This window comes from Polypterus senegalus, chromosome 3 (genome assembly GCF_016835505.1).
Source record: "Polypterus senegalus isolate Bchr_013 chromosome 3, ASM1683550v1, whole genome shotgun sequence".
In the NCBI taxonomy this organism is placed as follows: domain Eukaryota; kingdom Metazoa; phylum Chordata; class Cladistia; order Polypteriformes; family Polypteridae; genus Polypterus; species Polypterus senegalus.
This window is the reverse complement of record NC_053156.1, coordinates 278,243,268-278,259,679: the sequence shown is the minus strand read 5'-3', so window position 1 is coordinate 278,259,679 and position 16,412 is coordinate 278,243,268. Positions and strand designations below refer to the sequence as shown.

General features: G+C 38.8%; 1 protein-coding gene across 1 annotated transcript; it reads right to left on the bottom strand.

The window, feature by feature from the left end:
- Positions 1-4,289: 4,289 nt before the first annotated feature.
- LOC120526215 (serine/arginine-rich splicing factor 3) lies at positions 4,290-14,329 on the bottom strand. Its single transcript, XM_039749258.1, has 6 exons — positions 14,215-14,329; positions 12,361-12,574; positions 11,961-12,095; positions 9,409-9,447; positions 7,982-8,068; positions 4,290-5,332 (listed from the first exon to the last, which is right to left on the bottom strand). The coding sequence occupies exons 2-6, from the start codon at positions 12,564-12,566 to the stop codon at positions 5,305-5,307; spliced, it is 495 nt and encodes a 164-aa protein (XP_039605192.1). The 5' UTR covers positions 12,567-12,574; positions 14,215-14,329; the 3' UTR covers positions 4,290-5,304.
- Positions 14,330-16,412: the final 2,083 nt, after the last annotated feature.

The window sequence follows — 16,412 nt, the reverse complement described above, 5'->3', positions numbered from 1 at the left end:
CTGATCTGCCGAGGCATGAACTTCACAAGACCCTCTGAAGATGTCCTGTGGTATTTGACACTAAGACATTAGCAGCAGTCCCTCCCATAAGTTCGCAAGATGGGGCTTCCATGAATCGGACTTGCTTTTCCAGCACACTCCACAGATGCTCAGTCGAAGTGAGATCTGCTGAATTTGGAGGCCAAGTCAATACCTTGATCTCTTTGTCATGTTCCTTAAACCATTCCTGAACAACCTTTGCAGTGTGACGGGGACACCGTTGCCATGAAGGGGTGTACATGGTCTGAACAGTCTTTATGCAGTTCATTGGGTGTTCTGACACCTTTTTCTCTCATGTCCAGTTTTTCAGCAATTGGTGTTACCGTAACTCTTCTCTGAGTCAGACCAGACAGGCTAGCCTTCACTTCCCATGTGTATCAGTGAGCCTTGGGCATCCATGACCCTGTCACCAGTTCACTGGTTGTTCTTCCTTGGAGCACATTTGGTGGGTACTAACCACTGCATACTGGGAACACGTCCTGCCACTGTGGAGATGCTCTGATCCAGTCAGCTACCCATCACAATCACAAATCCTCATCGAAGCTGCTCAGATTCTTACGCTCACCCATTTTTCCTGTTTCCAACAAATCACCTTGAAGAACTGACTGTTCACTTGCTGCTTAATATATCCCACCCTTTGACAGGTGCCATTGTAACAAGATAGTCAGTTTTCTTCATTTCACCTATCAGTGGTTTAATGTTGTAGCTGATCGGTATATACAGTATATTGTGACAGACGGTTGGGGCCCTTGACTGGCCGGGAGGCTGATTAATTGGAAAGACCCGGGGAGAAGATGTGCACAGGAAACTGCCTCCCCCAGAGTGCTAGATGGCAGCCCCCCTGGGTTTGGTACGGCACCTCAGATTCCTACAGGGCTCCATGGGAGCTGCGGTTTGCCACAGCCCTTTTGGGTTCTGTGGGAGCTGCGAGGGGGAGCTGTAGAGCCCTACTTTGGGCTTCAGCCACATCTGGGAGAGATTCCAGACCTCCCTAACAAGCTACCTGGAATACTCCCATTACCGTGTGCGGCTTAAAAGGCTTGTGCAGAGCAGGGCACCCTTCCACTTCTACCCTTCTCAGAATCTCATCAGCTTGTGAGGTCTGAATTGGATTGTTAGGACTTGTAAAATACCTAAAAGGGCTACCATCAGGGATTGTCAGCTAATAATTGTATTCCAGTTCCAGATTTACATAAACTCTGACTCATCATCCCTTTTGGTGACACTGAATAACCATTGGCTCCTCTTCCGAACAACAGAGATGATCTGAAATGTAAGAGGCATACAAGTCAGTTTGGGGAGCATGCACTGGTACAGCATGTTGCCGCACCCACCACATCATGAAACAGCTTGGGATCCTGGTTGGCAGCCCCTCAGGCAGACACGTGGCCCAGTCCCACCCTCTGTAAATGACCCTAAATCTGCCGCAGCCAGGTGTTACGCAGGCGTCCCATTTACCTGGTCCAGCCACGGGCCCTCAACAATGATGATCATGTGAGCCAGATAATAATAATTCTTTGCATTTATATAGCTCACTACTCAAATTGCTCAGCAATTGCAGGTTAAAGGCCTTGCTCAAGAGCCCAACAGAGCAGAGTCCCTTTTGGCATTTACGGGATTTGAACTGGCAACCTTCCAATTGCCAGTGCAGATTCCTAGCCTCAGAGCCACCACTCCAACTAATAAGATAACCCTCGGGTAATCGCTCCACTTGGCTGTAGTGCCGTAACTGACTCCCCCTCACAATGCAGGTTATGTGCTTCAGTCAGGACTCCATAAGCAACCTCTCACTCGACACAAAGTCAAACCAGTGGCATCCAAGGATTCTTTGCAGAGACACAGTACTGAAGGAGTCCAGTTTTTGTCTCAGGTCACTGGATAGTGTCCATATCTGGTAACAAGACAGGAAGCACCAGGACTCTAAAGACTTGTACCTTTGTCCTTTTGCATAGATATCTATGAAATACCTCAATTGTAATTATTAATTAAAACTGTATCTAAAATTTTTTGTTGTTTTGATTTTTTTGTATGGTATGCATTAGGTTTTATTTTGTAAAGGGGAAAACTGAAAGACCACCCCAGGCGACAAAAACTCAAACTAGGCCACTGCTGGATTGGTCAGAGCAGTGGGCTCACCAATGAGTATTCAGCCAGTAGTACAATGCATAAAATGTAGCGACGAGGAACAAGGAAGACACGTTTTGAATGTTACAAATCGAAGAGATGCTGGTCTGTCGAGACGGGTCCAACTGCAGCTTGTGACCTGTGACGTAGGTCAGGTAATGTCCACGTCAGTGACGAAACGCCCCTTGATTCAGATAACCCTCCCACAATGCTAATCTTAACCATAGTGTAATACGACAGCTGTTTCATGACTGATACTGAGGCGGTTTCATGATAGTTGGCCGTTACGTGACTGACTTCATGGATACTGAGATCTGCAATTACACTCTGTTGGTGTCTGCATCATGTGACGTGTTTTACTTATCAATACAGAAATGAATAAAGGAAAAAAGGCCAGATCGTGATTGAACACACAACTATTAACCCTTCACATAGTGCCCTAGGTGGGGTGTATTAGGTAGGGTGTGGGATGCGAACCTCACAAACAGAATAGAAGCTCATCTGTCTGATGTCTCATATTTCACAGAACAGTACTGTTGGTAAATGCCACATACGGTGATTTTTCAGTTGTGTAATTTTACATGGAGCAACAAGATCAGCGACTGCAATCAACAAATCTGACATACACCACGCTAAAAAGTAACTTAATGGGACATCAGCTTTAGGTCATATGCCAAATACATATGGAGTTGTACAGCCGTCTTTCTTCATTCTGAGTTCTAAACAAATCTGTCTCCTTGGCATTGAAGGGTAAAGTTATAAAAGATGTACAAGTATAGTATGCTGTTTGGTAGGGGAACATTGTGGAAGAATTTCACATGAAGCAAAGTTGTGAAAAAGTCAGAAAGTGCAGGAAAGACAAAAGCCAGATTAAGAGAACTACTTGGTGTTGAGATGGTGCTAAAGGACATAAAGGTGGTTTGGGTAAGCAGAATTAAGGTGGAGGTGAAAGGAGGCAAGGAAAAGGGATGAGGGTTAAGAGAACATGGGAGGAGCTGGCATCATCAGGCGGAAGGAAAAAAAAAAAAGTTATAAAACCATTAGGTAGGTTGTGAGACTTGGCACCCCAAAACAGGCACTGTGAACTGAAACTATTGACAGGAATTGGTTGTCCACCGCCAAGTCAACTGCAAGATTGCAGGCTAAAATGTAGTGTCACCTGATGGTTGATGCAGGGAACATCTAAAACTGGCCACTGAACTGGCCGTGTGCTCACTTTCTATAGACTCTCCTCCAGAATGAACCTGCTTGACAAAGGAACGCTGTTCATTCATCTGAAGGAGGGAGTTAATGCAGGACAACTGTCAGTGTCAACACTTGCTTGCTGTGTGTTTCACTGCTAATGTGACAGCTCCCATTTTGTTAAGTGCTTAAAGGCATTAACTTTTATCTAATGAAGTTTCAATTTTAAATGTAAAATTAAAATGTGTAATGCTTCATTTATGGAATTTACACCCATTTTTTAAAAAAAGTACAAATGAGGCTATTTAATCTCGATTTTCATTAATGAAATTAACAAAGCACGCCCGATGTTTATTCAAAATTGGTTACAGGAAGTCCAACAAAAGAATTTGTTCATTTCAGCCATACTGCCAACGAATGAGAAAGGACTGAATGCTTTTTATAAATCTTTACCATCCCACAATGGAGTCCCCAGTTAGTTTTACAGCCAGATTTCTGCTAACAGTACAACAATGAAATTATCCTTCCCAGCAAAGAATGCCTGTAACTAGACGCATCTCACAGATCTGCCTACAGTTCGTCTGAAATCAGAGTTATGCTTTACCCTCTGTCCAGTATAGATAGAGTTGTCCATTTTCTTGGTGTTCCAGATCTGGTCTTCATCTCCATGACTCCCCTTAAGTGCATTTCAGACAGAAAATTGCAGGCTCAAAGTACTTTAATATCTTTATACAGTAGCCGCTCTACTTTGTAGACACGAATTAGTTTCATTTTAGACATCCACCTACTGGCTTCAAGCCCATGGTTGGAGTATGAAGAGTCCAAGAATTTAAAACACTGGAACTCTTGACCAACGATTCTGGACCAGCCTAACTACTAATAAGCAAAGTAAACAAATAGCCTAGCAAGTTCCTGGACCAGGCAACTAAGAAAAGTGACCAAACTTTTGCAAATGTCATTTATTATACATTTAATCCATGAACATTTCACAAAGGCCACCATCTCAAATCAATGTGCATTGTACTTACTGCATTTTTTACTTGAAATGTCAACTAGGAATAGCCAAAGGATTCTGTATCTGTAGCTCTTACAAATCAGTTGAGAATACAGCAAGAAGAGTGCACATGGGTGTAAATTAAACACTGCTATACACTGTAAATAGCCCCAACCCAGTTTATGCCATGAGGTATATAAAATGTTCATACTAGGCAGTGCCCAGCTAGTGCTAGGCATATGCAAAAACACTGAAAATTAAAGCCTCAAATTGAGCTTGTATAATTTGAGTTCAGAATTCTGAAAATTTATACGTTTGATTTACACTGAAGATTTTAAATCAATTTAACACATAACTGAGGCAATTGGTATAATACAATCAGTTGCAATAGGATTTTTTCCTTCAAATCAAGAAGCCTGTAAGAAAAAAAAAAAACCTAGACCACCATCTCCAGGTATCAAATTTAATCCAACATTACAAATGAAACAGCAAAAAAATCAAAAGCATTAACCACTTAAGGAGTGTTAAACCACTGTCTTTTGAAAGATGGTACAAGGTATGCAAAATCAATAAAGTCTGCCCATACAAACAGTAACAGCTCCACAAAGCACATGACCCAACTATTTACAAGACAGGCACCAATGCAGAAATTCACTAACAGAACCCCAACCCAGTGAACACCCATATAACAGTTCTCAGTAAACATGGTGCCACCAGAAATGTTTAAATGGTAGATTTAATTACTTACAAAAAAAAAACAATCTGGGGGGGAAAAAACCTGAAAAACCCCTCAATACTTCCCTCCAAACTGGACTGAACACAATCAAGAGCTCCAAATTACTGCTTGTGCTTTGATACAAAGATGAACAGATAAAACAGGAATAAAAACAAAAAAGGGCAAAGCTACAATAAAGTCTTAAATGGGAACAATCCACAGTGTTGATTTGTACAGTGACTCCATAAATCTACTTCCTCTCATTAGACCTGGAACGACTGAAAGGGAAAAAAAAATTAAATTAGTGTAAAGGGTAAAACTTAGTAATGCGCTAAAGCAAATGCCACTAACAAAAATATGAGGTTCCTCAAATATGCCCATATGGTCAATATGCAAATTTCAGTAAGCTAATTCATTGCTTAGAGCTTATGTAATTAAAAGCAAAATTAAACCCATGCTCAACATTAAAAACCATGTAAAAGCATTGCATTTTGCATGAAAATGTATTAAACCTCAAAAGTACTAAACATGAATAAAACTGACAAGATGAATACAACTGTGAATAAAAATATGAAACAGTAATGCTACTACGACTAATGCCAAAACAGTATACAATCTCAAAATGAGGCTTGTGTGGTAAACCTTAAAAGCAAGGTGAAAGACATTTCCAATGTTACAGTCGGGGAAAATAGCATTTTCTTTTTTATTCTCTTTCCAGATTTATCGGTTTTTGAACTGCACACTACACAGGTACAAATTTGAGTCTCTGTAGGAGGAATAACCAAAATACACCAAAATGTCAGCCAATAAGATGCTCTGGATTGATCAAAGATGTGCTGGGTCGATCATGTCTATTTAGCGGTAGTGGACAGTGGATGTGTGGCAATGATTTGTGCTAGAAGCTGGCATGTGAAGTTTACACGAGTTTTGCCAGCCTTGTTTGTATAACAAATGCATTTCAAATCCACCAGATGACTAAATCTTTCTGTAGTATTTTTGTCTGACTAGGATAGATGTACAGTGCTAACACAACAAACATTTGTTCTTCCATTTCAGCACAAGCACTTTACCCTTTTGCCAAGCTACTAGCATACCTCACTGTAATTTAGCTTTGCCAAAGTCTTCAGGTATGCCACAATGGTTAGAATGCACTGTTCCACATGCATCAGTCTCTTTACAGCAAGATGTCAAATATCTTCAGCTAAATATAAAAAATGACCATGGTTACACAGTAACCTTGATCCAGCACAGCATCTACCGAAGTCGGCACGGATGTAGCTCTTGCTCTTTGACACAATGTACTGAATTCATCAGTCTGCCCTTAAAAGCCATGAGACTCAATGTTGACATTGTGATTCGCAATGTAAATGCTCTGGAATTTTACAATCACCTGATATCTCCCAATTTTTCTTCATTTTGGGTGCTGTATGGATGGGTACTCTTAAAAGTCTTCACTGTTGATAGTGTAGATATTTCATAATTAATGAAACCCTATACTCGTATGTAATTTCTCCAAAGAACTGCAGCACATTTAAAGCCAGAGTGATTCTCTTTCCTTTTATAAAATTTTATTTTATAAGTGGATAAAGATAAAAGAAAAAAAAAAAAAAACGGGGAGAGAATCTGCTTCCTCAGTGTTTTAACAGGTTAACCCAAAACATTGATTAGATCCTGCCAGGTTTTGAAAACGTTCAGCACAGATCTTCCAAGTGAGAATTTGATTTTTTTTCCAGTTTCAAATAGTATAAACATCAGTTATCCACTGACTTAAGAGGAGAGTTAGGATTCATCCAGCTGAGCAAGTCTATGTGCGAATAGTGTAGTAAAGGCAATTACAGTTTGTCCTTCTCCACTTTAAGCCCATCTGGAAGTACACCAAACAGCTGTCTGAAAGGTATTTAAAGATTTTGGTCTAGAATGATGTTCATTTGGCACAGGCCCAAAGCATGTGGCCCATTGAGGCTGGAACTTGATTGCAGTGTTCGCAAGATGGACCTGGCCCTGAAAACATTTTGAACAATTTTAAACGAGACAGATGTGCTTGATATAAATCGAGTTAATTGTATGATTTGCACGTATGAAGCTTGAGGGAATTCTCTGCATTGCTTCCTTCAACTCCTTTTCTGAGATAGAGATCCTTTTCCCACTGTCTTCTTGGATCTTTTTTCTTTTCTAACGCTTACACAAGATGCATCTGTACCGTTGCTCTAGTGACATTTTGGACTAACGCTTTTAGCAGTTTTCACAGCTAGAGTAACACTGGAGTTTAAAATTACAGAACAGTGCAAAGTGTGCACAAAACTGGAATCTATGTAATTTTCTAAGCAATCCAAATCCAATGAGGCTATAAAAATACTGTAGTACTTGTCAAACATGCACAAGACAGAAGACAAGAGCATCCCGTCACTGTATTATTTATGAATTCACTCATGGTAAGGAAAAGAAATCAAAACCAAGATTGGCTGATATTTATACATTGATAACCCAAGTCATGAACATTGACAGGTTTAAGCAAGATGTGAATGAAAACAGCAGTTTACCAGTTTTAGAATGACTCTTGAAAGACTTTGGCAATTGATAGCTTTCATCAGAAAACATTGTAATTTAGCATTACTTTCTGGTGACTCGATTTCTTAAGTTTGCCACTTTGCTTTCCCTTCTACTGGCACAGAGCACTGTTACTTTAATCCATCCCCCAAGAAGCCACATCCAGAGAAGTGTAATATCTAGAAAATTAATTCTTCAACATTATCAGGTCATATTCAAGTCATACCTGTACAAAAGTTAGCACCATATTCAAAACTGGTCTAAAAATGTTCTGTGAAGATGCAGTGCAGCCATAGTCACTAATTTAGGCAACACGTCTGAAGGACTAATTCACACAACTAAAAACCTGAATAAATGTTCAATGCAGCATAATGCCTCACCTGCGAGATCGAGAGAAAGAACGTGAAGGCTTATGATTTCGTTCTCTTGACAATGATCTCTCCCTCCTCCTATCTCTAGAGAGAGACCTAGTGGGGAGAAAAAAAAAAATCAAACAGTCCGAAAAGATATTTTAAATAGGCTGTTACATAAACAGGACAATGTACAATTCCAAAATTGTAATGTATTTAAGTATTTCAGATTGCTTGTTGCAAATGTTAAGTATAAATCCACTACCTATAATGTAAATACATTTTTGCATTATACAGTTTCAAAAAGTTTGGCTACCTTTTTCTGCCCCAAAACTTAAGTGCCCTACTAAAACACCAAGAGTAATGACCTAGTTGAGTCACAAAAACAAAATGCACCTTGGTCTTAACAGGTACTTTAAACCTAGTAGACAAACATTTTTACAGAAGCTGGTTCTTGAACAGCACTTTTACAATTCACTTACTGCAAAAACTATACTGTGCTCTTCTGGCATTTTGTTTTACACAATATTCAGCAGCATTAGTACAAAGTCAATTTGCTAATATTTACACTGTTAATATGGTATCTATTCTACTGGGAACTGTCTTGGCCCATGGTTGAGGACAGATTGGTGCATTGAACAACTAATACATATGAAAAGGTTTCCCATATGCACGGGCATCACAACCTACAGCGTTTCTAAGATGTTTAACTTAATACAAGCCGAAAGTTTATGCTTTAGCACAAGAACATTCTCTTGATATTTCAATTAGCACAGGATGTCATGCAACATAAAACAAGCCAGTGGGCACTGCAAAGTTAAACTCCCATTTTACTAACATTTGATCAGCTCCCCCATCTTCCTTCTGTGGATGATACACATGGCTCAAGTTTGGTTCTTTCAAAAATATGGACTTATTTTTCAGCTAGTATAGTTCTAAAAGCCAGTTTCATTTAAACTGGCCACATTACTTCTAAAGTAACCATACAATTACTGAGGATGCTGTCATCTTCAACCACAAGTTTAAGTTGATAAAGGTAAACTTTTAATGGGATAATGTAGTATAAAGTATTTGAATAATGTGACATGAAGAGTGCATGTGTATATCAGACAATACTGAAAGAATTGGTACGGATTAAGAAAAATGACTAAATAAAGCTTTAAAATAATGTGCCACAGAGGGTGGAACTTTGTTCAATTTGAACAAATGCAGGATAAGTCACATATTCAGAGTATCAACACATCAGGCTGGACTACACTAGCAACAAATGGATCAAGTATTAAACATTTGTTCACAGTGTATGCAAATAGATGAAAACGACAATTTATGCATGGTCAATGAGTTAAACTTGGCACAAAGTAGAAGTTACAACTTATTACAATCAGGGAGCCGATGTACAAGTGAAGCAGAGACCACAAAAGCACACAAAAACTAGAAGTATTAGGAAAATAGTTTACCTGCTACGGCTTCGACTGAAGCTTCTCCTGCGTGGTGATCTAGAATGCAGAACAACAGTTTATTATAACAGACGTTTAAACAGCTGCATCCAACGCAACACAAGGGCACCGGGATAAAAGCCTCACGACATGCGATATACAGCACGATGCATAGTTTAGAACTATCCTATCAACTATAATAGTTAAACTTCAGCACATCCAAAAACAATGCTAACACTTCAAAAACCCTACAAAGGGGAGGGGAAAACAAGTTCAAACTTCATGAAGATAATGCACCCCAAAGACCAACCCTTCTCCACCCCATTAAACCTCATGTTCAAAACTGTACTTTTCACCCCATTAAGTTCTCTTCAGATCTTACTCATTCAGTGTGCCTAATGGTTAATGATACAAAACTAACTAAAGCTCAATGCTACATATGCCAATAAGCATCCCCACCAGCCAGTAATTACTAGCTCCCTAATCTCTTTATTCACTTATGTAAAGCCAGCTGCTACCTTTAAGATATAAAACCAGACAAGCAAAATGGATGAAAGCAGACAACAGATGACATGCTGCAAACAGCAGGTCTTGCTAGATCCAGATTCAAGACTGTGCTTTTCCCTATGTATGCCTGCAAACCACAATGAGCACTTTACATAATAAATGCAAATGGGAACTGTCCAAAAAACTAAATTAAGCACAATAGCACGTGTCTCATAATAAAGGAAGATACTTGAAAACTGAAAATTAGTATCAGAGCTGATAACAAAACTGAAGCCAAATGCTTAGACATCACCTTAATGTCTGGATAATAAACAAAAATCTATGTTCTATGCACCAACTGACTGTCTAGATTTGTATTTTTAAAGGTGAGAATTCCAAAGTACATTCTAGACTCAATCACATGGCTCAAAAAAAAAAATCCAGTGTTGCGAGTTGACAATATTCAGATTTTTCACCTTTAAAAAAACAGGCTTATATAAACAGCCAGCTACTGATTGAATAAGTTGTAATTTCCTTATGAAGCAGCTTACTCCTTTAACAGTAACCAGCAGTAAACTGTATAAGCAGGAAAAACTTACTAGTCGTTTGGTTTTCAACAAGCTAGAAATGAAGTTGCCAGACTGGCGGCCAGGTAGAATTTGATGAAAAGGTTTTGCCAGATGTTGCGCTGTGTTTAGTTGATAGGCAGAGGGGGTTGGTTGTGGATTTTTCCTGCTTTTATTGGTTAGCCGAAGGCTGCTGCTGTAGGTTGCTGTGTAGACATTTGGCATAGTAAACAGCAGATTGGTCAGGGATGTGTAGTGGGCGGTCGAAGCGGCGGCTGCTGCCGACTGGGTTAAGGTTGGCGAGAAGGCTGACAGAAAACAGCATGCTCAGGAACCAAAGGGCGGTGCAACCTGACGACTGGCCATGCCTGGGGTCATGTGATAAGACACCAACCAAGCTGACTGGGGCACGCTGGTCAGTGGTCACATGACGCTGAAAGTGGGCTAGTTGACTGGCTAATGCAGACTCAGAGGGTGGTGAGAAGAGGCATGATGGTGACTCTGCAACGGGGGTTCATTTTTATTAATATAAATGGAACAAATAAAAATAATAAAGCAACCTTTAAAATGAAAACACAAAAACTTATTACAACCAGACTAGCATTTATCTCTGCTGCAAATGAACAAGACAGGGCTGGGCATTTTAAAAACATGTCTAGTAGTATATCCAATCCAAATCTTGTCAATTAAGCACTATTAATTTAAACTCACTAGACACTATTTATAAAAACTGCATGCAGTTAACCAGCACAGTATCTATAACCATCTTAATGCACTTAAGGTGACTTGACATATCTGCTAAAGTGCCAACACTATCACTTTAAGGCATTTTATGCATAACACCTGAATTCAATGTTCTCTAACAGTACCGTACAAATTGTGCACATTAATACAGCATTAATGTTAACTGAAAGCACACAGTAGAATTAAAGTTACAAAACTAACGAGGAAGACAAATATTTACTTATTGTTTAAAATGACACAATACATTTGTAAATAGTTTACCTTGACCAGTAGCTCAATTTTACTATAAGCCTCTATACAAGAGCCTTTCAGAAAATGATAAAGGACTTCTAAATCACATGTCGGCTGAGCTCAAACTCAAGCTTTACGCTAAAAATTCACCTTCAGAGCACTATTAAAGATACTGTGACGGTAACCAATAAATTTAAATGTTCAAGCAGTTAAGAGCTGCTTATACAAATGCAGTTCCTAGACAAAATGCCCATCCCTATTAACAGGAAATGCAGTAAAAACTGGTCAAAATCTCCCCATTATGACATTTATCCCACCCTTCCTTACATTTAATACATGTAAAAAGGATCATCATGTATCAATTAGTGGAAACAGATGAGTTTTGATTCTGTAATTAGAATTTAGATCATGGGCTTCAGCTAACCCAAATGATCTTACTTAATACCCTGTGAGACAGGCTCTTACCAGATCAATGTAACCTTGACCATTAAAGAGACAGAATACCTTAATATCTATCCACAGAACAAAAACCACAAATATAAATACCTGTGCCGATGAGGTGGGCTTCTGCGCCTATAATCATCACGGGGACGCCTGCTCCAAGAAGGGGGTGGCCCCCTATTGAGAGTACGCTTTGCACCATTGGAAAGCTCAACCCTTACCCGGCAACCACAAAGGGTCCTGTACAAGCAAACATTCAAACATTTAAACTGTATGCAGACTGGGGATATATAAACACTATAACCATCAACCCAAATAATGCATTTGTTGATCTTCTACATTTGCCAATCATTACTACATGAAACAAATTTAATGTGCTCAGCTTTTTTTTTTTTTTACCCTTTTACATGTTAGCTGAGGACCTGCTATCAGAAGGTGGAAGAGTGGCATGGAAAAAAAAAAGATTAAAACTAGATTTCAGAATCTGGGTTGATGCAAGAGATACCTTCCATCTAGTTCTCTGACAGCATCTGCTGCATCCCTTGGGTCCTCAAACTCCACAAATGCAAAGCCTGGTGGGTTTCTGGCTACCCACACACTCCTCAGAGGTCCATAGTAACCAAAAGAATGCTCCAACTCTGTTTTGTTACCATTGTTACCAAGATTGCCAACATAAACTTTACAATCCAATGGACAGGAGTCTCTATGCATGGCTGAATCTGAAACAAAAGTAAATAGTCAAAAACATTGAAGTGGTAATAAAAGGAAGATTAAAATCTTTATTAAAACAATCAGAACAATCCATACATTTGTTACTGCATTTCAATGCCACATGATACAGTTGAACCATGTCAGTTAAATTAACCTATCAAATTGTTTCACTTAACAGACCTTAAATGACTACAATTCAATACAAAGGTACAAGTACTAAAGGCAAATTATTGTAATTTCCAAAAAACGAATTCCATATGATTTTTTAAATCAACCAACAGCAGTGATCAACTCGACAGAAAAACCCAGAACTTCACCCACCAAAGCAGTTACTAAGACCAGAAAAATATGCTCAACGCTGTAACAAATATGTACCTAGAATAAAACGGTGTGATATAAGATACCAAAGATCAAACAGGGTACATACATAGAAATAGACCTACTATAGTTCCGTGTCTTTAACCCGGACAAAGTCAGTCAACAGTACAACCGTCAACTGCTCAAACATGCAATACGGGCATAATTAGGACACAGATGAATGAATCTGGTAAACCAAAACAAATCCTTCAGTTAAATTCCACTACTCCACAAATCGCGCTATCGAATACGATTAATTAAAGAGAAAGCCGAAGAATCACGTGGAATGTTTACTGTATAAACAAACTGTCTCGATATAACACTTTCATGTCGCTAGGGGACCCTCCAATGTTCAGATTATAAGGAAATGCGCCATACCACATGGCCTCTAGGAAGAAAGTACCTTTAAGGTAGATTTAGTTAAGGACCGAAACTTAGTTCACAATTACTTTATAACAGCGAACCCCCTTACTAAACGCAGGAATGTTTATAAACCTTTACAGTTGCACATGAATATCTAAATCGAACCAGCCATGCAACACTGCATCAGGCTCCAACACGGACGGTTTAAACGATCGTTCACCGAAGCTGTAACAAGGCAAGCGGCCTACATCCTGCCTTTGGTAAAAGCTTACAGTTTCCATATAACGCTTAAGTAAATCTAGGTGTAGTATTCTAGACTCTGACAAAACCAAATAAACGTTCGAGAGACCCTGATAACAAAACGGTGTCTTATCCCTGTAAAAGATGTATGAAAACTGATACAATGTGCTTTCCTTTCAGATCATGCATGTAATGAAACAGAAGAGCAGAGATTTAAGGTAACAAACACGTCGTTAGTTCCATTAAATATCTACATTAATAAACCATTCGTTTAGCAGCAACCCGTTTACGTTTTATATCAATAAGCCTAACCTCAAACGAGTAAACCTGATATTACAAAGCATTACCTTACATTTATCACGCCCCCTTTGTTCACTGAAAATGGCGGCTCCGGACCTCCGATATATATATAATCGTTCTCATATCATATACACGAAATTCGAGGCTCAAAATTGGAGTAAATGATAAACACGCGCATTTTACAAAGTCGCATGTAGGCCACTATATCACCAAAAATGCTTCTCAGAAGGAGCCTCCGCCGCCTTTTCAAAAAAGGAAAAATGGCTGCCGTACCTCAGCGCAAACAAAGATACCAGAACATATCTACCCTTGACTAAACAAAATAAACCTATTATTTTTCACTTGTTTAAGTGTGCACGTTACCGCTGCAAAGAATATTCACACTCACCGGTTATCTTTCAATGCAGTCTTTGCGTCTTTATCAGTAGACCGCGTACGCCGTCCTCAGTGTTTCACTCACCTCACTCGCCTTAACCAAAACCTACGAACATAAAATGGCCGCCAGCTCGCGCGAGTCTTTTATAACGAGCGGTTCATGACGCCACTTGGCCCACCCCGCCCAATTGAACTCGCTTCAAGACGGAAAGGTTTCTTCATGCGCATGCGCTTGCCGGATTGCCCTGTTTTGGGTACCAATGTCAATGAAATATTCATCCTTACATTCTGGTGATGTTTTGTATCAGTTTAACGTGTTTATTTGAGCTCATAAGAGATACAAACAAAATAAGGAATATATATAAATCCTGTGTAACAATGAGAATCTTTTCAACATAGCCATTGAATCGGAGCAATTTCTTTCATTTAGCCAATTATTTTCTTTCATCTTAATAACGAGTCGTCAGGGAGCAGTCTGAAAAGAGTGACAATCCATCACTAGACATACTCGCGTACATGCCTATAATAAATATGGTGTCCAATTGAAGAAATAATCCATTAAAAACGTCAATGCAGGTTTAAACCAATTTAAATGATTTTAAATTATGGAGAGCTACTCAACAGTCCCACGGCTGTTGTTCATTAACGGTACAAGGACAAATATAGTTTACTGAAAATAACAGCTAAGATTATTTTAAACATCTAGCAATTCGTTTACAGTGCTTTCAGAAAGTATTCAGACCTCTTCAAATTTTATGTTGCAGCTTTACCCTTAGAAAGGGGTAATATCTTTTTGGTTTCTCCTAGGCAACAATGAGATCAGAAAGAAGTAAAATGGAAACATTGTTTTTTGTCTCCTGCTTGTCAGTTTTCTCCTGAGACAAAATGCCAGGGGAGTCTCACATATGTCTCCTCATGAGTTTTAGCAGAGTCGCACAGTGAGCTTAGATCTTCCAAGTAGTGTCTTGAGTTTTTTTTTTTTTTTTTGCAATTTGAAAGTATTTGCATTGTGCACTCATAATATATACTGAGATTTATGGGCAGGTGTTTGTGGTAATAAAACACCATAATTACAAAATTGTAGAACAAGGCTATTAGTTGCTCTAATTTGTATTTTGGTGCTCCAATTTGATCAAACTCATTCTGGAAGAAAAGACAGGTAGTGTGGCATTGTGGGTTCAAATCCCACTCCTAACACCTGTGACTTTAGCAAGTCATTTAATCTGCCTCTGCCCCAATTGACAAAACAAAAGAAATCTAACCAATCATATTTCAGATGTTGTAAGCCACCTTGAATAAAGTAAAATTAACAATATGAAGTCTTGTAAGAGATTAAAACAAAACTAGAAAGAGTTCTAGCAAAATCAGACGCACTTTTAAAACCAGATTCTCAGTTTTGACTCCTTTTTACATCCATTGTATCTCATGCCTCCGCCTTTCTGTCGAAAGCTACTTCTCCTAAAGAATGTTAGGAGAACCATCTGTGACAATGTTGATTCTTAATTGATATATAAATAAGAATCTCTTTTAAGTTTCATGAGGCATCAAAGATCAACCTTTGAGTAGTACAAATGTCCTACGGGATATGCTAAAATCATTTCAATTAAATTTTTTCCTCCTCAAACAGCTCTCAATATTTACTGAAGTTGTTGCAAACCTATTAAAAATAAAACAAATTTGGTGGGGGATGACTTTTGTTCTGCTTTTTTTGTTTTTCATTTCAAAATAAATGGTTGAATCTGTAATTATTTGATTGAATAGACTGTCATTATAATGTTCTGGCTTTTGAAAATAACATAAAATTATGCTAAAAAATGAAAAATCTAAAGTATCACATTGACATTGAAGTATTCAGATTCTTTATTATGACACTTAAAATTTGGCTCAAGTGCATCCCATTGTATTGATCACCATTGTTTGGAGTCCACCTCTGGTCAATTCACTTGACTGGACGTGATTAGGAAAGTCACACACATGGTCTATAGAAGGTCCACAAACCAAGCCACGAGGTCAAAGGAATTGCCTACAGAGTTTAGACACAGGATTGTACCAAAGTACAGATGTGCAGAAGGCTACAAAAAATTATTCCTGCAGCTTTGATGGTTCCCAAGAGCATAGTGGCTTCCATAATTCTTCAATGGAATAAGTTTGACACAACCATGACCCATCCTAGAACTGGTTGCCCAGCCAAATTGAACAATTGGTGAACGG